The 24776-nt window shown below is 45.7% G+C and overlaps 1 protein-coding gene and 2 pseudogenes across 1 annotated transcript; all 3 read left to right on the top strand.

Moving 5' to 3' along the window:
• The first annotated feature begins 1729 nt into the window (after positions 1-1729).
• LOC136497689 (glutamyl-tRNA reductase, chloroplastic-like) lies at positions 1730-4848 on the top strand. Its single transcript, XM_066493538.1, has 3 exons — positions 1730-2166; positions 3116-3357; positions 3482-4848. The coding sequence occupies exons 1-3, from the start codon at positions 1950-1952 to the stop codon at positions 4613-4615; spliced, it is 1593 nt and encodes a 530-aa protein (XP_066349635.1). The 5' UTR covers positions 1730-1949; the 3' UTR covers positions 4616-4848.
• Positions 4849-10523: 5675 nt separating this feature from the next.
• Positions 10524-11547, top strand: LOC136495197 (uncharacterized; annotated as a pseudogene).
• Positions 11548-15108: 3561 nt separating this feature from the next.
• Positions 15109-18439, top strand: LOC136496178 (probable N-acetyltransferase HLS1; annotated as a pseudogene).
• The last annotated feature ends 6337 nt before the right edge of the window (positions 18440-24776 follow it).

Here is a 24776-nt window from a genome sequence, read left to right as displayed (position 1 = left end):
GTAGTTATTATCCAACATAAACAGTCAACTTTACTTGTATAAATGCATAAAAGAGATCACCAATATAGACTTAGGAGTTTTAACTGACAATTTCCACGAGTTTTGGTGAATCTATGTTTTCAGCAGGGTTATTTCAGAAAACCATCAAGGAGGATCAAATCATCAAATAAAATCATGCTTATCCGTAGCGAAATCAACTCCAGAAAGTTCCAGAAGACTCGAGAGGACTCCACACCAAAGTGGGAGCCAAGCCACTACTGCGGCCCCACCTGGAGGCCGCCCAACCCTTGGGGGACCCACTTATCAGCCTCCTTCATATGTCGGTTTCCCACCGCCTCCTAGGATGCATCTACGTCGTCCTTTAAGTCAGTTTGATCCAAGGGCTCACGTTGGACGCTCCGGCCTATATAACCAGCCCCTGCCCCCTCCTCCAAGGCACACTGCCATAAGTAAAGATCAGACCAGAAATTAGGGTTTCTAGAGAGAAAAGAATAGAGCTCTAATTCCTCAAGTTTCTAGTATAGGCTAGCTAGCAAGGTTCAAGTAGAGTTGAGCTATAGCTCATGATTCTGTATCTGCCGTCTGGAGACTGGTATAGCCATTGTATCTCTTTATTTATGACTTTATGCTACTTTAATATTATGTTGTTATTTATTATATTCCTAGTTTGCTCTAGTTGTATGCTTGATATAGTTATGATTGATGATGAATATATGCATATGTTCGTAAAGATCTTAGCTCAGTACTCGAGTGAGTTAAGTGGTCGATATTATGTAAGCATGGTGCTTAGATATTGTTTGCCTGCAGATGCATTCTACACTCTAGGTCATGTGGTAGATCGCGGACGTGACACTCCCGTTGAGTCCTTTGTAGTCCACTCCCCGTTTGTAGAGCACGTAGAACGTAATTGCAAAGGAAGACAAGCTCTATTCTTAATCTTCCTTAGTAATGTTCCTTATGCATAGATCCAAAGTTAGTTATACTATAGATGAGAATGTATATACTTGGGTGTACAAAAGACTTAGTAGACTTAGAAATCTTTTGCTCTTAACAAATCTTCTGTTTAGCCTTACTACATTTTATGAGTATCTATTTCTATCTCTGGAATACCATTATTACCTACATTTATCATTTATTTATCACTTGACTTATCTCTGCCATAGCATGAGAGTGGTTTTATCATAAGTATACATATTTATCAATATCTCTATACCAACACAACCCCATAGCTCCTCCCTGTGGATAAAATATAAATAACGATACTAGGTATACTCACAGGTGAAATGCTACAATAGTATATTATCTGTTCGCTTACGTATACCTTATATATATAGTTTACCAGTGTTCTTATAATTACCGATAACATATTTCTGACATCATGTTAGGGATGATAACCTTAATTAAGAGTGAGGTTAAGAAACGCCGACGGTGTGGCCACCACGTCGACACGCTTCGCCATCAGGCGCAGGAGGCTGCGCCCGCGCGTGAGGTTGCCACGGGAGCTCATGTCCCCACCTCGCCGTCGCAGGCCATGCCATACAAAATCGAAGCCGCTGCATCCGGTGTCAGTGACGAGGGGGATAAGGGTTGTGGATAGAACGCTGCGGCCGCAGCCAATCACAGGCCAGAGGACACCACACTCCCGCTACGCTCTCATCCTCCGGCTCATCTCCTCCCCTGATGCCACGGACTCCACCTCACACCACGCCCAAGCCCAACATGCGGCCTAAAAAATGGGTACGCATGCTAAATAAAAGGAGCTTGGGAAGCTGCCAAGGCCTCCGATTTCGCAAATGCTGCGGTGAAATCCCACACCTCACTCCCTCTCTCACCGAGGACCCTCGCGAGAGGGAAGTGCACAAGGAGGCGGCTTCTGTCTGCGATTCTTGTCGCACTGGTTTGGTTCTCTAGCGAAAGGAGGCGGCTTCTGTCTTCCCTGATCTATCTAGATGATGGCGAGCACGACGTCAGCGACCACCGCCGCCGCTGCCGCCACCACCAAGCCGCGGGGGTCGTCGTCGGCCCTCTGCCCGAGGGTGGCCGGCGGCGGCAGGCGGCGCTCCGGGGTGGTGCGGTGCGACGCCGTCGGCGTGGAGGCCCAGGCGCAGGCCGTGGCCAAGGCGGCCAGCGTCGCCGCGCTCGAGCAGTTCAAGATATCCGCCGACCGTGAGTCCCTTGCCCCTCTCGCCTCTCAAATCCGCCGCCGTTGTTGCCTCCGTGTAAGCTGTATAACCCTGGGATGCGGGGATTGTGCCGGTCTGGTGAAATGGATTCTGGTGCGCGATTTGAGGAATCTTTTGGCGTCGCGTCGAGGTCACTGCTGCAGTTGGGATTAGTTTTGGTTTGGTACAAGCCAAAGCTTGTGGGTGGTTTGGGTAAGAATAAGGAATAGGTGTGAACTTCGCATTGCCCCGTCGCAATTTTGCCTTAACCAAGCGTTTGAACTTTCATGTTACTGCTGTTCACTAAAAATGTTCAGACTAATTGGTTCCTGAGTAAGATTAGTATGTGGAGGAGGAACTTCTTGGTTTCCCAATTAAAACATTGATTAGTTTTCTTTCTGAAGCGAGTCAGGCAGACGCTAGGGAGTGGCAAGTTACATTTGGGGGATTTGTTCAAATGTTTAACTGGTTGTGCAGATATAAGTTTCAGAGACTTGTGGAGCTTTTGTTTGTACGCAAATGTCCGTTTGTGTAAAATTAAATCTTTATCTATATCCACCAAAATAACATTTTGTAAGAAGCCAAATGATAGTGTATGCATACAGAACTGTGGTCCTTTTAGGAAGGAGGAATCTAATTTGACAAAGATGCCAAATAATTATATTCGTGTACTGCAGATTGTTCATACGCTTTTGGCATCAGCTATTGGCCAAACATTTTGCATTGGTTTTGTTTGGGATTTTCTTGTTCCAGTCATAGTCATCTAGTGTAAACATGCTATTATTGCCCCTTAGAATTTTCTTTAATAAACTTCTCCAATTGAACTTTATAGCAATAGCAACTAAATTGAGGAAGCTTATATTGGCGTGCATTATATCCAGTTTCTTTCTTTCAGAAACAAATAGTCTCTGTGCAGCGTTTGACAATGTTTTAACTATTATATTCGCTACCAGGGTACATGAAGGAAAGGAGTACCATAGCTGTGATAGGCCTCAGTGTACACACTGCACCAGTGGAGATGCGTGAAAAAGTTGCTGTTGCAGAGGAACTGTGGCCCCGTGCTATTCAAGAACTCACTAGTCTGAACCATATTGAAGAGGCTGCTGTTCTTAGTACCTGTAATAGAATGGAAATTTATGTGGTGGCCCTATCATGGAATCGAGGTATCAGAGAAGTAGTGGACTGGATGTCAAAGGTGAGTGCTGTTAGATCAACCCTCTTTGTTCAGTCTGTAGTAGTATTTTTCCCCAGCTTTTTGGTTGCTCAAAGACACAGTTTAGGAAAGATTCCCTAATGTGTTTATTTTTGTGATTTTGCAGAAAAGTGGTATTCCCGCTTCCGAGCTTAGGGAGCACCTGTTCATTTTGCGAAGCAGTGATGCTACACGCCATCTGTTTGAGGTGTCAGCTGGCCTTGACTCATTGGTTCTCGGTGAAGGACAAATCCTTGCTCAAGTTAAACAAGTTGTCAGGAGCGGACAAAACAGTGGAGGCTTGGGAAAGAACATTGATAGGATGTTCAAGGATGCAATCACTGCTGGAAAGCGTGTCCGCTGCGAGACCAACATATCATCCGGTGCTGTTTCTGTCAGTTCAGCGGCAGTTGAATTGGCCCTGATGAAGCTTCCAAAGTCTGAAGCCCTGTCAGCCAGGATGCTTTTGATTGGTGCCGGGAAAATGGGAAAATTAGTGATCAAACATCTCATTGCCAAAGGATGCAAGAAGGTTGTTGTGGTTAACCGCTCAGTGGAAAGGGTGGATGCCATTCGTGGGGAGATGAAAGATATCGAAATTGTGTACAGACCTCTCTCAGAGATGTATGAAGCTGCTGCTGAAGCTGATGTCGTGTTCACAAGCACCGCATCTGAAACTCCATTGTTCACAAAAGAACATGCAGAGGCACTCCCCCCTGTTTCTGATACTATGGGAGGTGTTCGCCTGTTTGTCGACATATCTGTCCCCAGAAATGTCAGCGCATGTGTGTCTGAAGTTGGCGCTGCACGAGTATACAATGTCGATGACTTGAAAGAGGTGGTGGAAGCCAACAAGGAGGACCGGCTCAGGAAAGCAATGGAGGCGCAGACAATCATCACCGAAGAACTGAAACGATTCGAGGCATGGAGGGACTCGTTGGAGACCGTCCCCACCATCAAGAAGCTGAGGTCATATGCTGACAGGATCAGGGCCTCAGAGCTCGAGAAGTGCTTGCAGAAGGCTGGTGAAGACACCCTCACCAAGAAGATGAGGAGAGCCATCGAGGAGCTGAGCACCGGCATCGTTAATAAGCTACTCCATGGCCCGCTGCAGCACCTGAGGTGCGACGGCAGTGACAGCCGCACCCTCGACGAGACGCTCGAGAACATGCACGCCCTCAACCGGATGTTCAGCCTTGACACGGAGAAGGCAATCATCGAGCAGAAGATCAAGGCCAAGGTGGAGAAGACACAAAACTGAGGCCAGGAAACAATTTTCCTACCCCTTTATCTATATATATCCTCTTCACTCTGTTTCCAAGTTTTTTGATCCTTTCGCTTACAGAGCCCCTCCCCCTACTCACTGAGATCGTCAACTGTGTCGTGAATTAGAGCCATGGCAGCGTATCGTGAATAACAGCTATGTATCCCAATTCCCCACAGAAGAAAGACTGTATATTTATATGCATTTATTGGAGCAAATAGTATTTTACATGGGCTCATGGCAACTGTAGCTAGACATCTGAGCTAAAGTTGTTATACTGTATTTGATAGTATGTAGATGAGGATCATGGAATTACGGATTTACAGTGCATACCATCAGTACACTAGAAGTCTGCATTTAATATTGCTTGGATTGTTTGAAACTCGTGATTCTGAGCAAGGAAGCTGTTCAGTTTTATCAGGAAACATTTGCTGGTCTGGGTTAGTGGTTAGTACTTCAGTTATTCGCTTCTGCTCCTCGACACCACTCCATGGCTTGTGGTCATCTCGTCGCCGCCGTGTGGGGGCCGAGATCCGGATCTGACGGTAGCTGGTGCATTGCCATGTGCCAGGCCAGTCTTGTCTACAGTAAGGGTAAATTTGCTAGAGAACGCCCTTGGCCCTTCGATGTAAAGTTAAAAACCTGAAAAATTAAAATTAAAAAAATCTGAAAAAATATAATTTCAGATAAAAATTTTAGAGCATGTTTGGAACACAGAAATTTGAATGGAATAATGCAGGAATTAGTTTGATTTCGTAGGAAAACGCTGGAATAAAAAAATATCGTGTTCCAAACATAGCCTTATCGACAACAAAGTAAGAGATTGCATCAACAACTGCAATTTTGTATGGACCATGTCAATGTCCGAAGTCGTTTGGAAATTCTAAGTTTTGAATTTCAAAATTTGAGAATTTAAAAAGAACTTTTGGTAATTTAAATATTTTTTTACAAAAAACTTATCAACTGCAATGTTGTAGATCTTATTGAGCTCTACTATTTTGATATAAAGTTCATCTTTATCTGATTTAATATGCAAAAAAATATATAAATTGTTTGGATAACTATTGAGGCTTTGGGTAGGCATTATGGTGACTTTTCTCTCCCCTCTACTCCTAAAGACTATTATTTTAAGAGCATCTCCAAGGGCCTTTCTAAATCTCACTCTCTAAATCATTATTTGGAGAGTCATTTATATAAAAATTGCTTTTTATATCTTTTCATTCTCCAACAGTTCTTCTATATCTCATGCGTACTCTAGAAAGTCATTCTCGCCTTCTATTTTTGGCTAGCGAAAAATCTGAAATAGAAGATGGCTATATTTGGATAATCATTCGGAGAAGCTGTTGGAGGGTAGTTTTGCACCAAAATCTCTATTCCTAGCATTTAGGAAGGATATGAAGGGTCTCTTGGAGATGCTCTAATAACTAAAAAATTGCTCAACTGAAAAGTGAAAGGGTCCATATGTGGCCTAAAGATTAGCGCATCTAAAAATTTCTTTTACGATTTAAATCAGCAGAATAGTTTAGGCTTATGATATTCCTCAGATTTGTTATCAAGAAATCTTAGGAAGTTCTCGAGGTTAGCAAGCCTTTGAAATGAAACTAGGCACCTACAGAGTTATAGCTCAAACAAGCTTAGAGATATACACAAGCAAGTTCACGAACCACCTACACTTACAAATACGCACAACCAAATAGATCATGCGGGAAACACAAATTAAAAGCAAGAACTCAAAAGTAACCAAACCAAACTGGAGACACAAGCAGGGGTGGATCTAGAGCCTCTCCAAGAATTTTTGCCATTGTTGTTTTGAAGAGAGGGTCCGGAGATTGAAGATGAACTTTTAGCTTCCCCTGAACTTTCATCCTAGATCCGGTCACTAGACACACTGGATTTGCTTTCCGGAGTTCGTCTCCTTCTAAGAAGGACCTACGTCTCCGTTGAAGAAGCTCCAAGCGACCCAAGGATTTTACCTGAGTCTCTTTCAACCACTTTCCTTGATCCACTACGTTGATCTCTTCCCTCACAAAGATGAAATCGGGGACTTCAAAAAAAAATTGGTGGCCCACCACAAGCACGGGACTTCACGGGGCGATGCTAGGCATTGGTAGTTTCACCTCCAAGAGTAACAAATGCTTCATGAATTGCTTGACGAAGCCCATAAGTGCTCAAGTATTTGGATTGCTATTGTGCTCATAAACTCCCAATTTGCTTACACTCTTAACCCAACTCATAAGATCTGACTTGAATTCTCACAAAAAAAGAATGGGAAGAGCTAGAGAGGCTTTTTCTTTGCATCCAACCCTTCAAATGAGGGGGAGGGGAGGTATAAATAAATACTTTAAAATCACGAACTAGCCATTATGACTGTCAAGGTACACCGAAACTTCTAGATGTCGAGAACGTCCTGATAAGAGTCGGCTAGGGTCAACTTAGGCGTGTTAAGGACACCAAAAAGAATTGTATTAATCCCAATTTCTGTTGACCCAAGTGTTGATGACTTGGTGTGTCTTTCGTGTTAGCACTTGGGTTTCGGTTAGTTTGAATGCTTAATAATGTCGAGTAGTGGAGATGGATGGATAAAACCGGAAGAAAAAACATGCGTGGAGGGAAAAAACCGCGTGGAGATGGATGGATAAAAAACGGGAAAATCACGTGTTGAGGGAAAAAACCCAGAGTGCTTGTGTTTAGTTTTGCCGGTTTTCGATCTTTTCAGTAGATCTGTATCGAGATGGAAAATATAATATATGAGTTATTGGTAGTGGGATTATCTCCGATTGATAGGTCACCGTTCGAGAGCCAAATGCCGACTGAAAGGGTGGATTGCCGATCGTGATGCAAAGAGGCCAACAGTTCCTGCTTGATCGTTTGGGATCAAACTTACATATAAAAGTAACAACAAGACTGCAATGGTTATTATTGCATATGCCAAATGTCCTCAGTTCATTCTGAATAGAAGAAGGGACCATATAGATGTAATGGTTCTCATCACTGTATGTGCCAAATGCCTCAATTCAAAAAAAAGTACAATAGAAAGATCATAAAAGAGTGATAATCATCATTGCATATTCCCATATACCTTAGTTCAGAAAAGAAAATAGACAGATGGATGGTAATCATCACTGCATATTCCCAAATGTCATAACTCAATGAAAATTTATAGTCATTATATAAATTGGAGCCATTGTAAGCTTACCAAATAGGTATGCATACATAGCTACAACAAACAGCTATGGTAAGCTTTGATTCCAACATCATTGGAACTAAACAATATTGAGTTCAATAACAGAAAAAACAGGCATGGACATATATATATTTCTTATCTTGTAGGTCGTCCATGAGAGGTGAAGTGATCAAGTGAATGATGTCTGATGCCTTGACTTCAATAGTAGCTCGCACCTAAAGAGATATGGAACTATTTTAGACTAAAAAATCTGTCACGGCCCGTAAGCTATCTAGAAACAAACGTATAACTAATCAAAATGTAGAAGTGTAGGTATTTTTTGAAGGATGAAATATAGTAATCGAAGACGTAATAGCATGTTAAAATGCAGTAAACTATTAGTTTGTTTAATAGTACATGAAAACAATTTGATTGTCTATACTTGTACAACTCTTTGAATTTGTAATTTGAAAATAATTTGACTTTACAATTTCTAGCCTACGAAAAACATGATAAATTCAGCAGCAAGAAAGTCTATATACTTGTATAACGAGTGAAAATTAGCTAGCGTATCTCATCTTGTTTCTTAATCCTATTTGCATTTGCTAATCCAATTGAGAAGCAGAAGGGCTAGCAAGATTCTGACTATATTACATTACAGCACACAAAGGAAAGGGGATAGCAAGGTTCTTAGTAATGGATATATAGCATGTTGTATGATCCTCAGAACATTAGAGAGGAACAGAATTTTTACCCTGAACTGCAAGAATTGCAGCCATAAGGTCACATGCATGGCCTAGGCAACATTAGGAGTCAGAGAGTAATAATATGAATATACACATGGCTCAAACCAGTTTAAAGAGTGGCATAGGGATGGAAGACAGATACCAAGGGCAATACATGTATATCAACAATCTGTATTTTTGGTCTAACAATGAACTATCAAACCTTATTAATCATATTATGCTATATCGGCTAACAAATTAGTTACTTTAGGTCTAAAAAACTATCAAATTGTCTTCGTTTCTTCCTTGTATTTATTTATTGTATGACACGCTCCTTTGCCTAGACTAATACAGAGCATGAATTTTTTTTCGACAGCTATGTCTATGAGCCTATCAGGACCAAACAACATAAAGAAATGAAACATATAAATTAGTGAGTAGAAAAGTGCATAATTTTACTTATGGAAGGATATTTCAAATGTTGGCGTGTGTGTAGCTGTAGATTAGCATGGAGCATTACCTAGAGGTAGCAGCACACCATGGACACCTTGTTGGATTGCTGTTCTTTCCCAGCAAGCACAGCGTCAACAGGAACTAGCCCCTTCATCTTCAAGCAACGCAAAACATTTGCATCCTCCTTCAATTTGAAGCACCTGCTCCTGATTTCGCAAGGCATCACCTCCTCTAACTCTCCTAAATCAGAGCAAGTATAATACACAACACCTGCATTCCTGCCTCTGATTTTTGCACAAACACATCAACCTTCTTCTTCTTATTCTTCCCAAAATTTCTCCTTTCCCTGATGAAGGTCGTGCACCGGCGTAATCCAACAAATATGAGAGGATTGGTGGGTGGGTGGGTGGGGGGGGGGGGGGGGGGGGGAGGGGAGCCTAACGATTTGATGGATCAACTCACCACATTTCGATGGCCTCCATACAGAGGAAGGTCGGCAACGTGGCACGGAGGAGATCGATGGAGCACGTATGTCTGTGTGGAGCGTCAGGATGTGGGTGCCTTCAGTAGTTTGTCATCTCGCATGGACGCTATTTCTCATCCGAGCATCTGGTGCGGGGCAAGGGACAGGAGGCAAGACGCGTGGAGAAGGTGCGGCGACGCCACCATCGCTGCCTCTCCACGCTGGATCCGCGCAGGCAGCTGCGAGGAAGGCAAGCCGCTGCATCGACGCACACATCCGCCAGCAGGGCTGGCCGGCCGCCACATCCACGGGCACTGGCGTGGGGGACGTGATGGTCGGGCGACGATGGAGGATTTGAGGCGTCGGCGCCGACTGGGCTCGTACGGGTGCTGCTGCGCAGGGCCCCGGCGGCGGCGGAGCGGCAAGTGTCGAGGATGGTGGGACGGGTGTGCCGCTTGCCGGTGACCCGCGGACAGGCTGGAAGCCACCGCCAGATCCCCGCCTCGCCGCCTGTCGTGAGGGGCCAGCTCACCGTCGTGCCAGTGCGTCGCGCCAGCTCATCGGCGACCGCGATTCAAGCCCGCTCTAGTGACCCTGCAAGCGAAGGGTGGAGTGGAGAGCAGGGGTGGGGGCGGCGGTCCGGCGGAGGAGGCGCAGGGGAGAGGGGACGAGCGTCGCCCACGAAGCTTCGTGATGGCTCCTGTAAAGGCCTGGATTGATGGTTGATTTCGGTAAAGTTCGAGGGTTTTTTTTGAAAAAACCTTGAGATGAGGCATGGACTGCGGGTTGATTCGACAAAAGCTCGAGGTTTTGTTTTTAAAAAAGACCGCGGTTCGCCCGATCTAGGTTGTGCGCGCGCCCGATCGAATTGTCGAAAAAAGCACGCGACATGGCACGCTGACTGGCCAGCTTTTGGTTGCAGAATTCATATGGTAAGATAAGAAACAAATACCGCCTTCCGGTTCTGTAAAGATTTTGCGTGCATCGTCTGATCGATCCGCATGTACTGTTAGCAGATTTTGTTTATTTTATTTACAAAATTTTAAAAAGGTTCATCTCTATCCCTAAGAATAGCTCGTAGAGAACCGATTCGTACATAAATCTCAACAAAATTCCCAACGTCCAGAAGCTCCGATCCCGGCGTCTAGAGCGGCCACACCGCAACAGCAACAAAGGCGATGGATCAGCACGGGGAGAAGGAGGAGACCAACTCCCAAGAATCTGCTTCGGCGGCGGACCAGCGCGAAGAGACTGCGGCGGCGGAGGGCGAGGACACGTCCGAGGAATCCATGGACCAGCGCAAGGAGGACGGGTATAAAGCCGACGAATCGACGGGTCTGGTCGAGGACGACGTGGTGGGCTCTGAAGAAGCCTCGGCGCCGCCACCCTTCGCGCACCCGTGGTCGCTGCTCCGCGCCTGCGCCGGCTGCCTGGGCCTGCTCGGCTGCTGCGGCGACCAGAAGCCTCCGCCGTCTGCCATTGCTGCAACTGAAGCCGCCACGGCTACAGCGGTGGGCGAATGTTTGGCGGCGGCGAGGTCGTCCCAAGAAGAAGAGGCGGGCGGCGACGCCGGCGAGAGGGCGAAGGCTAACGTAAGTGGATCGATCGCCGCTTGATTTGCACGCTGATCAGTTCGTTTGCCGATCGGTAACCGATCGATGTTCATTGACTAGCTCAAGTGAATATGCATGCAGCCGCCGCCGCAGGGTTTCTACATGCAGGAAGGTGATCACCCGCGTGTGCGCGGTGGCGGTGAGGACGCCGCGGCCACCGGACCACGCGAGAGAAGGGAGCGGTGGTCATGGAGGCGCACACCACTAGGACTCGCGCATGGGTTTTCTACCTCATGCATCTAGCTTAGTTCAGGGCGTCATCATGCGCTGCGCCTGCATAAAAACATTTTGACCGTCAGAGATGACAGATCTACGGCCGTCTACGTTGCACGCCTTCAAACTTGGTACAGTAAAAAATGTGCCTGTGCGTGTGGCTCCGAAGTCTGATGTGTAATTTATGCAGGCTTCTCTGATGTGAACTTCTTTTTTTGAAACAGAACTGGCAGGTGCTCTGCCTTTTCATTCAGTAGAAAGCATAGTCTGAATCTGATGTGAACTTCAAATAAGACCATTCAAAGTAGTTATCTGTGATGTTTGAGACGTTATAAGCTGCAGCACCCAACCCAAGGGTTTTAATTTGGTAACTAACGAGGTCTTCGGTTTAATTTTGGTTGTTGGTGTGCATGTGTACAAGTGTTCAAGCATTGGTCACGGAAATTTTCGAGGTATAGATAATGAGTACTAGATCTTATAGATACGTACGGTTGCGTCTCTGCATAAAGCTCATGTTCTGAATAATTATGACAGCACACTTCAAAGTGATGATGCCTGAATTATGAATATGCATGGCAAAGTCCAATGTAATCAGATAGCGCTGTGATATGTTGCAGTTTAAGGAATAACGGAATTTTTTTGGTTAGCTTATGTAATCAGACACCAAAAGAGGAAGGGAGCATCAACATGCCGACGTGGACTGACGAGCGGCGGCGCAGGGATGCTGGACAAGTAGAGGAGAAGTGGCGGTGGATGACATCGGAGCCCATGACGAACCGCGGCGGCGGACACCAGAGCCTACGAGGAATCGCTAGCCAAAGGTCCTCTAGCCGAACTAGGTAGGGTGTTCCGGTGGCACCCTCAGGTCTTGAGTTCGATCCCCACACGGGGACGAATTTTAGGCTGGAGGGTAATAAAATTCTCTCATCTATCCCATGCCAAAGTACAGGTCTGTGGTCGTCCCGTCTCACGGGAATACGATGCCGTTGTATATGGGTGGGACCGGGATTCAGGGTTTTTTCACGAGCTACGTGAGAAGTTCTTCTTCTTAATGAAAAACCGGTGGGGACATCACCCCCGGCGGCTCGCTTTTTTTTTTACGACGAATCGCTATGACTCAGTGCTCACTGAGAGGTGCGGATGAGCAGAGAAGAAACGGCAGTAGCGGACACCGAGCCGCGCAGGCCGATTGAGTGAATGAGAAGAAAAAAAAAGATAATGCTGGTTCTAGAGTGGTATCGAAGTTGTATAGGGCCGTATCAGATGCCGCTATAAATGGATACAGGCTGCCCTAACCAAACACGAGACCGGGCGCCCCCATCCCTGCAGAAAACGGACGCTTGGATCTTGGTTTCATGCTCCCCATCCTCTCCTACCTACCTCTTGCTCCACCATGGAAGAGCGCGAGACGAGGGCCTAGGTTGTCACCGCCTGCCACAACCATAATCGCGTTCCCATCTGTGCGCTCATGGCCAGTAGAGTCGTTCTTGGCAGATGGCGAGCGTAGGAGGGCGACGCCCTACCGTGGCGTCCATAGCGGTAAGGTTAGTAAGATGCAATTCTTGCCGGTTTCAGGTAGTAATAATTCTTGAGGATTAGAAGACACTAGTACAGCGACGATTTCTCTTGGTGGTGGCTATTTTTTTAGTGGCGGTTCGTAATGTATTGACGCCACTAGAAATAAAATTGTAGGGTCCAGAACATGAACCATCAGTATAAATTTATTTTTATCGGCTATTTTCTTAAGTTTACCGCAAGTAAAAATACATGATTTCTACTTGCAGTAGCCTTAAGAAAGCAGCAAGTATAAATGTATTTATAGTGGCAGTTTTCATAACCTAGCGCCACTATAAATAATTTAAAATTATTTTTTTGAGTTTTTCAAATGATCTCGGATGGAGAAATAGTCTGAACAAACGTTGTAGGATTCAAAAAGATCTATAACTTTTTAGTTGACAACCTTTTCATTTAAAATCATTTAGGGCGCAGAAATTATGCTTTAAGATTAATGATTTTAAAATTTGTATTTTTTGAATTTCTCAAATGGCCTCTGATGGAAAAACGATCAAAAGCAAAGTTGTAGATCTCGATGAGATCAAAAAGTTTGTAGTTGAAACTTTTTTTCATTTGAATCCTGTTTAGGGCTTGAAATCTCAATTTTTAAATCTACGGTAGTGAATACTAAGGGTATATTTCTACTGTTAGTTACAAGTGGCTTTGGGGGGTGTAGTGGTAAGGGGTGTAACGCGCGAGGTTTGATGTGCTGAGTTCGATTCTTGGGGTCGCATAAGCATGGATTTCTTGCGAAAATGGATGAAAATATTTAGACCCGTGTGTGGGGCTGCCTTGTGCGCGAGCCTCCTTAGATAAATTCTTTAGCCCGATTTTCAATTTCATTTTGTAGTGACGGTTTTCTTAAGAAAACAGCCGGTGTAAATTATTTGTAGTGGCGGTTCTCTAGAAGACGTATGTGAAGTTCGTGATTTTCACTAGCCTTTAGCACTAGTGGTGGAACATGGCGCCAGTAACAATAGGTTTAGAACCGTCAATACTAATGTTCTGTACTAGTGGGACGGACATCACTCCTCTTGCTCCACCATGGAGGAGCGTGAGCCGAGGGCCAGGTTGTCACTGCCTGCCATGACCGCAATCGGCGTTCCCATCTGCACGCTCATGGTAGTAGAGCCGTTCTTGGCAGATGGCGAGTGGAGGAGGGCGACGCCCTACCATGGCCCCGATAGCGGTAGGGTTAGGGAGATGCAATTCTTGCAGGTTCCAATAATTCTTGAGGATCAGAGAGGACGGATAATACTCGATCAACCATAAACAATCAAGCAGAAATTGGATCGGTTAGTTATCTCTAAGATGGGAGAGTAGGAAAAACAGATAAGGCCAAATTGGATCGGTTAGTTATCTCTGAGAAGGGAGAGTAGTTATCTCTGAGATGCGAGAGTAATCGGATCGGTTAGTTATCTCTAGGAGAGTAGGAAAAACAGATAAGGCCGTTATCTCTGAGATGGAAGAGTAGGAAAAACAGACAAGGCCGTTATCTCTGAGATGGGAGCCCTCATGTAAGTGCTTCATGTGCTCGGTTGCTGATGGATGGACTCGTGGTGATCACTGAGCAGCGAGTGCACTTGCTTAGTTGCCGATGGATGGAGTCGTGGTGATCACTGAGCATCTAGGAAAAATAGATAACGCCCTCATGTAAGTGCTACATGTGCCCGGTTGCCGATGGATGGACTCGTGGTGATCACTGAGCAGGGAGTGCAAGTTGCGCTAGGAGTACATACAAACAGTGGAGTTGGTTGGATATATTGTATACGGAGTACGAGACGAAGAGGGACGTGGGGTGGCGATCCGGGAGTACAATCCCGAGACGGACCGCGACCGCGCGACGGGACGGAGGCCGTTGTGACCGGGAGTGAGACGTCGGCCCGGCCGGCGAGATGTCGCTGCACGCCGACCAGCTGATCGGCGACCCCATCGCGCGCATCCGCTACTCGCCTGCACTACCTCATGCTGGCACGTACGTACGTGTGCTCCGACCTCGATCTGATCCTCCCGTATACGTACGCGTCAATGCACGGTTACGCGATCTGCTTAGGCTGCTTTTTCAAGTCGCAAACTAGTTTGATCCCGACTTGCATGAACATTGATCCCGACTTGCATGAACAGGTAGCTGAGACGTCCGAGCCGATCTGCTCCCACAAGTAAAGTTCCACTGTCCCTATAGGTACTCCTGACATCTACGATCTCCAGCGACAATTGTCCACTTTGTTGCATCCATTTGACTGATGATCCATGCTGCTGTGTTGTCGTCAAGTCAAGAAACTAAACTGATGCATGCAAGCAGGCGGATGGGCATCGCGCTGCAGCTGGTGCGTCAGCTGGAGCAGTGGTTCGAGCTCATGAGCGCCGAGTACGCGTACATGGCCACTGACAAGTCCAACGAGGCGTCGCTGCGTCTCTTCACCGGCCGCTGCGGCTACACCGAGTTCCGGACGCTGTCCCTTCTCGTGCACCCAGTGCACTCGCACCGGCTCAAGTCGCCGCGCCGCGCCACGGTCGTTCGGACGTTCGCCTCGGCGCCCGCGATGCCTACCGCAGCAAGTTCGCACACGTCGAGTTCTTCCCCGCGGACATCGGCCACGTCCTGGACAACACGCTCTCCCGCGGCACGTTCCTGGCTATCGTCGGCGGCGGCGGAGGCTTCGAGTGGGGCAGGTGACGTCGACCGCTTCCTGGCGTCCCCGCCCGCGTCCTGGGCCGTGGCGAGCGCGTGGGACCGCGGCGGCGTGTGTCCGCCTCGAGGTGCGCGGCGCGTCGCTCCTGCGCCCGCGGCGCGGCCGCCACCCACGCGCTGGACCGCGTGGACAAGTGGCTGCGCGTGCCGGCCAGTGCCCGACTTGTTCCGCCCGTTCGCGGGGTGGTTCGTGTACGGCCTCGCTGGGACGGGACGCGACGCCGCGCTGGCCGGGGGAGGCGGTGTTCGCGTCGATCGTGCGCGCGGCAGCCGTGGCAGTGCAGGTGGAGGCCATGTATGTACCGCCTCGGCAGGCGCATCCCGCACTGGCGTCGCCTGTCGTACGTGCACCGAGGACCTGTGGTTCGTGAAGCGGCTCGGCGGCGGCCACGCGAACGCCTGGGACTGGGCCAAGTCGGCCCCTGCTCGCTCCATCTTCGTGGACCCCAGGGAGGTTTTTTTTTTTTGAGTAAAACAGGAGGGGGGGCTCCCCTACTGAAATTTATTAAAAAGAGTAGAAAGATTACAACAAGTTACACAAAGTAAGGGAGGTGAGGGAAAGAGATTCAGGGTTTGACTCAGTGGCCGCACGCTTAAGAGTACGTAGAAAGCTCTAGAATATATATACTATGTCGATCATCATGTAGATTAATAGATATATGTCTCATGTCGTCGTTGTCCACCGTGTTCTCTGCATTATCAACTACAGGAGATGACGGTCAAGCAAGCTAGTGAAGGTGCCCTCCAGAGCAGTCTAGTACAACGTCGATCGCCGGCAGCTTTGCTTCAACTCTCTCAGGCATCACATATCTTGGAGCAACAACACCTAGGCGACTCCAAAGATCGACGGCAGAGCCCACTGCTAAAAAGGCAATGGGGACCTTGACACCTCTATGCTTTACAAGACACTGAAAACAGCCACTGCCAGCCTGGACCCTTGGGCGAAATTTGTGTGGAATAACAGGGCGCCGCCAAGAGTGAAATTCTTCGCATGGTTGTTGTCGCAGGGGAGAATCCAGTGCAAGACCAATCTGATCAAGAAGGGGATCGTGGACAACACCTTGTGCGATGTCTGCAATGCAAGGGAAGAGACGCCAGCTCATGTGATCTTTGGCTGTATAGCTGCAAGGAAGTTTTGGGACGCTGTCCACATTCAAACCGGCGTCAACTGGACGGTGCAGAAGCTGCAGGAAATTGCTCCGCCCAACCATGTCCCAGGCAAACACTTCGGAACGTTCCTACTCCTATGCTGTTGGCACATTTGGAAAAGAAGAAACAACACTGTCTTCAGGAATGATCGAACTGCACTCAACGGGGCATTAGCAGCTCGCAGATCGGAAGCCTGCTTGTGGAAGGCTCGATTGCCAAAGAAAGACAGAGAGATTGCGGATGCTTGGTGCTCCATTTTAGTTAACGCAATGTAAAACATAAATGTAGCTCTTGAAACTATGTTTTTCAAACATTAGGCCTTTGGGGCCAATCAATCAATAAAATTCCAGGTGGGGGATCCTCTCCCCTCCCGTCGACTTATAAAAAAAATCAACTGATGAACGAATGGAACTGCTTCCATGTACGTCACGCAACGCGTACACGATAGTAATAGCAAACATAGTAGGATAGATGACAGCGCAACATAGAGATAATAAGGAAGCAACATAGGGAAAAAATACAAATAACTAGCCTTAGGCCTCGTTCGGTTATACGGAATCGATTCCTTGCCTCGCTTTTCTTTGTTATTTTCTACATGTCCGGAACCATTCCCGATCAGGAAGGACCGGGAACGTCGTAACCGAACGGACCCTCAGGGATTTTCAATCTGAAGGGTTCCCCATATAGTACTTCTAGTATGTATTTCATATGAGGATTGTATGTATATATATATAGAGAGAAAAATAATCTATCTTCACGCTAACTAGTGATATCGTGTCTTTTTTTTCACTAGGTAGCGTGCCTGTACATTGCTATGATACAACTAATTTTTTTGTACTAAAAACACACGAATCGCACGATAAGATAACAATACTGTTAAATTAAATATCGACGTCAAAGTGACATTTAATTTAAAAAGCAAAGTTCGTGAAATTAACACAGTCACGGAGAGCGCGACGTCGCAGGCTCACAAACTCTGCTGTATAGACTTTTTCGTGATACGGCTAAGATAATATTTTATATCGGCAAAAAGAATTCTACGATATACATTTTTTTCATGTGCCAATAAATCCATAATAAGTTCCGCTGCATCTTCATATAATCATGTACATACAGGTTCGAGTATATATGCAAATAGGTTCGTGCCCGCGTGTTGCTACGGCACAGCTAAACTTTTGTACTAAAAACACACGGATCGCACGATAAGATAACAATACTGTAAAAGTATATGACCGACGTTAAAGTGACATTTAATCCAAAAGGCTCAGTTCGTGAAATTTACATAGTCACAGAGAGCGTGGCGTCGCAGGCTCACAAACTCTACTGTGTAGATCTTTCGGTGGTGCAGCTAAGATCATTTTTTATATCGGCAGAAGATATTTTTGATATCCATTTCTTTCGTTCGCCAACAAATCCACGAATAAGTTCCACCACATCTCCATACCATTCTGTACACGGCGCTGGCAAGCGAATTAACCACAACTTATGTAATTAATTTTATAATTAGCTCATGTTTAGTCCTCCTAGTTGATATCTAAAAATTCAATGTAAAAGGGACTAAAGTTTAGTCCTGGGATCCAAACACCTCCTAACTCTCAACTCCTGCTGGCTGCTCACTTGCACCACCATGCCTATGTGCCTGCACGTATATACTCTAACACCAGAACGTTTAAGATGGTCTTTATTGTCCATCCTTTAAAAATATCATAACTTTAAGGTTGTCATTTGTGTATGCTGTAGGATTGAAATGCTTTGCACTAATCCATGAGGATGTCCATGAGAGTCGAAATTTTTGATGCCATTATGATGTCTAAGCTTACCAATCAAACTAGAGACGAACTTGATTGTTAAAATATTTCCAACACTGCTTTCATATACTCCATCTGTCCCAAAATAAAATTTATTCTCGCTTCCCGAGAAGTCAACTTTTTTTTAACTTCAACCAATTATATATAAAAGAATATTAATATTTATAATTCATAATTAGTATCATTACATAGATCATTGAATATATTTTCATAATAAACTTATTAGAAGATATAAATGTTGCACGTATTTTTTACAAAATGTGAGTAGTCAACTGAAAGTTGTGATGAACACAACAATACTTTCATATTATTTGCTAATGGGAGCACGAAGAAACGTAGGGGAATGGCCCCGTTCGGCTTACCCCATATTTGACTTGTTCGGCTTCTTTTTTCAGCTGGAACAGTATTTTTCTCTCACAACAATTCAGCCAGAACAGTATTTTTCAGCCAGCTTCAGCCAAAATTCTGCCAGCCAAACGGGGCCTATATACTAATGGTGGGAATATTCGTTCAGGAAATTGCAGAAGATTCACCAATCTCACCATGTATAACCTACACATCTTTTATTTGGCACCACTGATGTTCTCAAGGAGCAACCACTTTTTTAATTTCAGGTCTGCATGCTGGAAACACTAAAATTAAAGGGCCAACCTCATTGAATCGTCTTGCTTGATCTTTGCCAATTGTCTTGCTTGAGTTTTGCGAACAAATTATACTATTGGCAAAGACTAACACATAAAGAGGTAGAAGTTGCAAGAATAAAGCTAGGTGGCCTACTATGCACCTAGCCTAAATTTAATACCCTCCAAATTATGGACAATACCATATGATCCGGTTTACTAGGAGATGAAAGATATCTGACCGAGCGAGAGAGGGGCACCGCATGATTGTTTTCTTCCATGCATGATTATTGTTTCCTTCCATGCATGTAGGCCTCAGGTGATCGATTTGTTTCCTTCAAAGCAGACGGGGATCGCAGGGATGACAGTTTCTTTTCCTATCGCACGGTGCATGATTATTGCTTCCTTCCATGCATGTGGCCTTAGGTGATCGATTTATTTCCTTCAAAGCAGACGGAGATCGTAGGGATGGCAGTTTCTTTTTCTATCGCGTGGGGTATCGCACTGGCCAGGAAGGGAGGAGCGACCCCAAAAAAAAGTCGCACCAAAAAATTGTCTTACTTTTGTTCTTTTTAGTTATAGGAGACTTGTGGGCTCATAAACATTAAAGCACATAGATAATAGACTTAGGGCCAGTTTGGATGTATGGAAATGGGCTGGATTGGAATTAGTTTCCTGAGCTGGCCTGTTTGGCTGCCCACCGAATCGAAAAAGGACTTTACTGTGGTTTCCAGAGCCCGGATTAAACAACTATGCTAGGATTCATGGCCTCTACGATGGAAACGGAGATTCCAAGCGATGAGCGCCTCCTCTCGTGACTTGTCGCCGCTTCGTCACCACCATGAGCCCTTTGCCTCGCTACGGAAGTCGATAAGGAGGCCGCCGGGACCCTTCTTGTTCTCTCTCTCGCTCTCTGTCACCTTTGCGCGCTTGCCGTGGTTACTGAGCCATAAGGATGTTTGATTGATCTGGTTTTGTGAGGGCTTTTGATTGATCTGGTGGAGATGGTTTGTGGATGTAGTGTCAGCTATGGCAGAACCGCCTGAAATAGCGTACTTACGGCGGCTCGTCTTCCACCAGACACTAAGCACCCTGAAAGCAACTACAGCGAACAGTGTCCGTCGGGCACACCCCGAGGGAGAACCCTGAAAGATCCACTATTTTTTCCTAAGGAATCCAATAATGAGAACGAGTTACAACACAAGTCCATCTCATACATTAGAGTTTCTTAAAAAGTACATTATTACAAACCAAATACAGAGTGCAGAATGATAAACAACAGAATATTAAAAGATAACATCTAGCGATAAGATAACGATGATTCCGTCTGAGCCCACCAGAAGAATCCTCCACACAAGGTACTCCTCAAGCATCACCTGTAATAGAGGTAAATAAACCCTGAGTACATAATGTACTCGCAAGACTTATCCGACCAGTGGGAATACTTTCCCTGACTCCGAGCAATATGCTAGGCTTTATGGTTGCTGGTTTTCTTTAGCAGAAAGCAATACTAATAGTGAGTCCTTATTGATACTTTATCATTATCAGCCGTATTAAGTTTTCATCTAGTCAATCTATATAAGCACATGTTCTACTTTCAAGCAAGAGTTGAGCAATCGATGCTATTCCTTCTCCCTTTCCACTTCCTAGTTCTTACTACGGTGCTAAACCGTAGACAAGCCGTACCGGATAACCCGGGCAATTCGTGAATCAATGTGCCCAGCTGGGTGCCCCGAAGACACACGCCCCGCTTGTACCCTAGGCACAAGCAGGACTAACACACCACTCTCATATCCCTGGGTGTCCAGGTCCCTGTCCAAACTTGGACTCCAAGCCCCCGCCCCTGAGTCCCAGGACTCAGGCGGTGCAAGGACCTCCACCACCTTCTCTTCCCATCAGTCGATCCAGAAAGAGCCGGATCCACTGACAAGAGAGCAGCAAGTCTTCCCTATGCCCATACCCAAGTATGTGCTCGGGACAATAGTCTATGACTTGCCTAGAGTCATATGCAACGACCGGTCCTTAATCGACATAGACAGGGAAAAAAGTGTAACCGAGGCTATGCCCTGTTGACCGTAGGACACAACCCCTCACACCCACCAGTACCAAATCCATCCCTGCCCGGTCACCATTTTCCTTTCCATTATTTCATCATGATATCATAGTTTAATCACCTATTTGCGAGTAATGGCAGGTTACTCACGCTACCGACATCCTAAGCATAGCAGCTACTCGACCTGTACTAGTAGGACTCATGGGTAGATATACTTATGCATGTAGTTTCCATAAAATGCCTATAACGTAAATGCATATCATATATATATATATATATATATATATATATATATATTCAGTGATCATTTAAAAATAGGGGTTATGCACCGGAGCTTGCCTTGGGCAGGTGCCGGGTCAGCAAGGTCAGTACCAATAGGCTCCTAGGCTCCCTCCAGTGTGAAGAGCTCCTCCTCGTACTCCTCAATCACCTCGTCGTACTCCGGCTCGCAGACGGGTACGAAGTCTACCTGTTCATGATATACATGAAATGATGATGCAATGATTAACACTATGGCAACAGCCTCTCTAAATGCAAAAGTACATCTATTAAACTACTAAGTGAGATCTACCCACTAAAGTCTAAGCTACGTACCGTCACCACCAAGTATTAAACATGGCATCTATTCTTATAGCAATTACCAATGTTCCTACTCCAAACGCTAATTTACCCTATATGCGATAAAGCAAAGGTAATAGTCACTCTATCTAACAACTCAGTTATAAGGCTACAAAATTTACAGCAAGCACATAATATCGTAGGGAACATACTGTAAAATTTCTAAAGCTAAAACTATTACCGATTTGCCACAAGAATTCCTACAAACATTAATCTACATAATGATAAGTCTTCTAATTAGAATTTATGAGCCTATAATCATAACAGCTAGCTGTGAACTAACTACTACTAACAGATAGATGGTATTTTTGCTGAACCTAACAAAAGTAATTTCACTACTTTTGGACAAACACACCATTTACTATGAATTTATCGAAGTTGGATTCATAACCAAAATGAATAAGCATTTCTATCCTCTGGAAAAATAAGAAAACCGAATCCTCTACGTCGGCCCACACCGCGTGGCTCGGCCCAGTGCTGCCATCCCGCCTGCACACGATAGTAGGCCACCGCGCGGCCCACGCAGAGGCGTGGGCCAGACGGCCAACAGCCCACGACGGGGGAAGGCCTGCGCGCATCGGCAAATATGCACGGGCACCCCCGAAGCCCTAGATAATCTCCGCGAGCACTAGAGCACTATTTCCTTAGGACTTAGCCGTGGTGAAGAAGTAGAAATGGAAGGGTGCAGCTGTAAAACGGTAGACTGAGGAAATAGTGCTCTGGTGCTCGCGGAGATTATCTAGGGCTTCGGGGGTGCCCGTGGACTTAGCCGCGATGAAGAAGTAGAAATGGGAGGGTGCAGCTATAAAACGGTAGACTGAGGAAATAGTGCTCTGGTGCTCGCGGAGATTATCTAGGGCTTTGGGGGTGCCCGTGCATATTTGCCAAAGCGCGTAGGCCTTCCCCCGTCGTGGGCCGTTGGCCGTCTGTCCCGTGCCTCCGTGTGGGCCGCGTGGTGGCCTACTATCACGCACGGGCGGGATGGCGCACTGGGCCGAGCCACGCGGTGTGGGCCGACGTAGAGGATTTGGTTTTCTTATTTTTCCAGAGGATAGAAACGCTTATTCATTTTGGTTATGAATCCAACTTCGATAAATCATAGTAAATTGTGTGGTTATCCAAAAATAATGAAATTACTTTTGTTAGGTTCACAAAAATACCATCTATCTGTTAGTGTAGTTAATTCACAGCTAGCTATTATGATTATAGGCTCATAAATTCTAATTAGAAGACTTAGCATTATGTAGACTAATGTTTGTAGAAATTCTTGTGGCAAATCGGTAATAGTTTTAGCTTTAGAAATTTTATAGTATGTTCCCTACGATATTATGTGCTTGCTGTAAATTTTGTAGCCTTATAACGAGTTGTTAGATAGAGTGACTATTACCTTTGCTTTATCGCATATAGGGTAAATTAGCGTTCGGAGTAGGAACATTGGTAATTGCTATAAGAATAGATGCCATAGTTTAATACTTGTTGGTGGTGACGGTACGTAGCTTAGACTTTAGTGGGTAGATCTCACTTAGTAGTTTAATAGATGTACTTTTGCATTTAGAGAGGTTGTTGCCGTAGTGTTAATCATTGCATCATTATTTCATGTAGATCATGAACATGTAGACTTCGTACCCGTCTGTGAGCCAGGAGTGCGACGAGGTGATTGAGGAGTACGAGGAGGAGCTCTTCGCACAAGAGGGAGCCCAGGAGCCTGTTCGTACTGACCTTGCTGACCCGACACCTGCCCAAGGCAAGCCTCGGTGCATAACCCCTATTTTTAAATGATCATTGAATATATATATATATATATGATATGCATTTACGTTATAGGCATTTTATGGAAACTACATGCATAAGTATATCTACCCATGAGTCCTACTAGTATAGGTCGAAGTAGCTGCTATGCTCAGGATGTCGGTAGCGTGAGTAACCTGCCGTTACTCACAAATAGGTGATTAAACTATGATATCATGATGAAATAATGGAAAGAAAAATGGTAACCGGGTAGGGATGTGGATTTAGTACTGGTGGGTGTGAGGGGTTGTGTTCTGTGGCCAACAGGGCATAGCCCGGTTACACTTTTTTTCCCTGTCTATGTCGATTAAGGACCGATCGTTGCATATAACTCTAGGCAAGTCACAGACTATTGTCCCGAGCACATACTTGGGTATGGGCGCAGGGAAGACTTGCTGCTCTCTTGTCGTGGATCCGGCTCTTTCTGGACCGACTGATGGGAAGAGGAGGTGGTGGAGGTCCTTGCACCGCACTGAGTCCGGGACTCAGGGGCGGGGGCTTGGAGTCCAAGTTTGGACAGGGACCTAGACACCTAGGGACAGGAGAGTGGTGGGTTAGTCCTGCTTGTGCCTAGGGTACAAGCGAGGGCGTGTGTCTTCGGGGCACCCAGCTGGGCACATTGATTCAGTGAATCGCCGGGCTATCTGGTACGGCTTATCTGCTGGTTTAGCACCGTAGTAAGAACTAGGAAGTGGAAAGGGAGAAGGAATAGCATCGATTGCTCAACACTTGCTTGAAAAGTAGAACAGGTGCTTATATAGATTGACTAGATAAAAACTTAATACGGCTGATAATGATAAAGCTTCAATAAAGACACACTATTAGTATTGCTTTTTGCTAAAGAAAACCAGCAACCATAAAGCCTAGCATATTCCTTAGAGTCGTGAAAGTATTCTTACTGGTCGGATAAGTCTTGCGAGTACATTGTGTACTCAGGGTTTATTTACCCCTGTTGTAGGTGATGCTTGAGGAGTACCTTATGTAGAGGATTCTTCTGGTGGGCTCAGACAGAATCCTCGTTATCTTATTGCTAGATGTTATCTTTTAATATTCCACTGTTTATCATTCCGCACTCTGTATTTGGTATTGTAATAATATACTTTTTAATAAACTCTAATGTATGAGATGGACTTGTGTTGTAACTCGTTCTCATTATTGGATTCCTTGGGAAAAATGTGGATCTTTCGGGTTCTCCCTCGGGGTGTGCCCGACGGACACCGCTCGCTGTAGTTGCTTTCGGGGTGCT

Source organism: Miscanthus floridulus, chromosome 12 (genome assembly GCF_019320115.1).
Source record: "Miscanthus floridulus cultivar M001 chromosome 12, ASM1932011v1, whole genome shotgun sequence".
Lineage (NCBI taxonomy): Eukaryota > Viridiplantae > Streptophyta > Magnoliopsida > Poales > Poaceae > Miscanthus > Miscanthus floridulus.
This window is presented reverse-complemented; position numbering and strand designations above follow the sequence as displayed.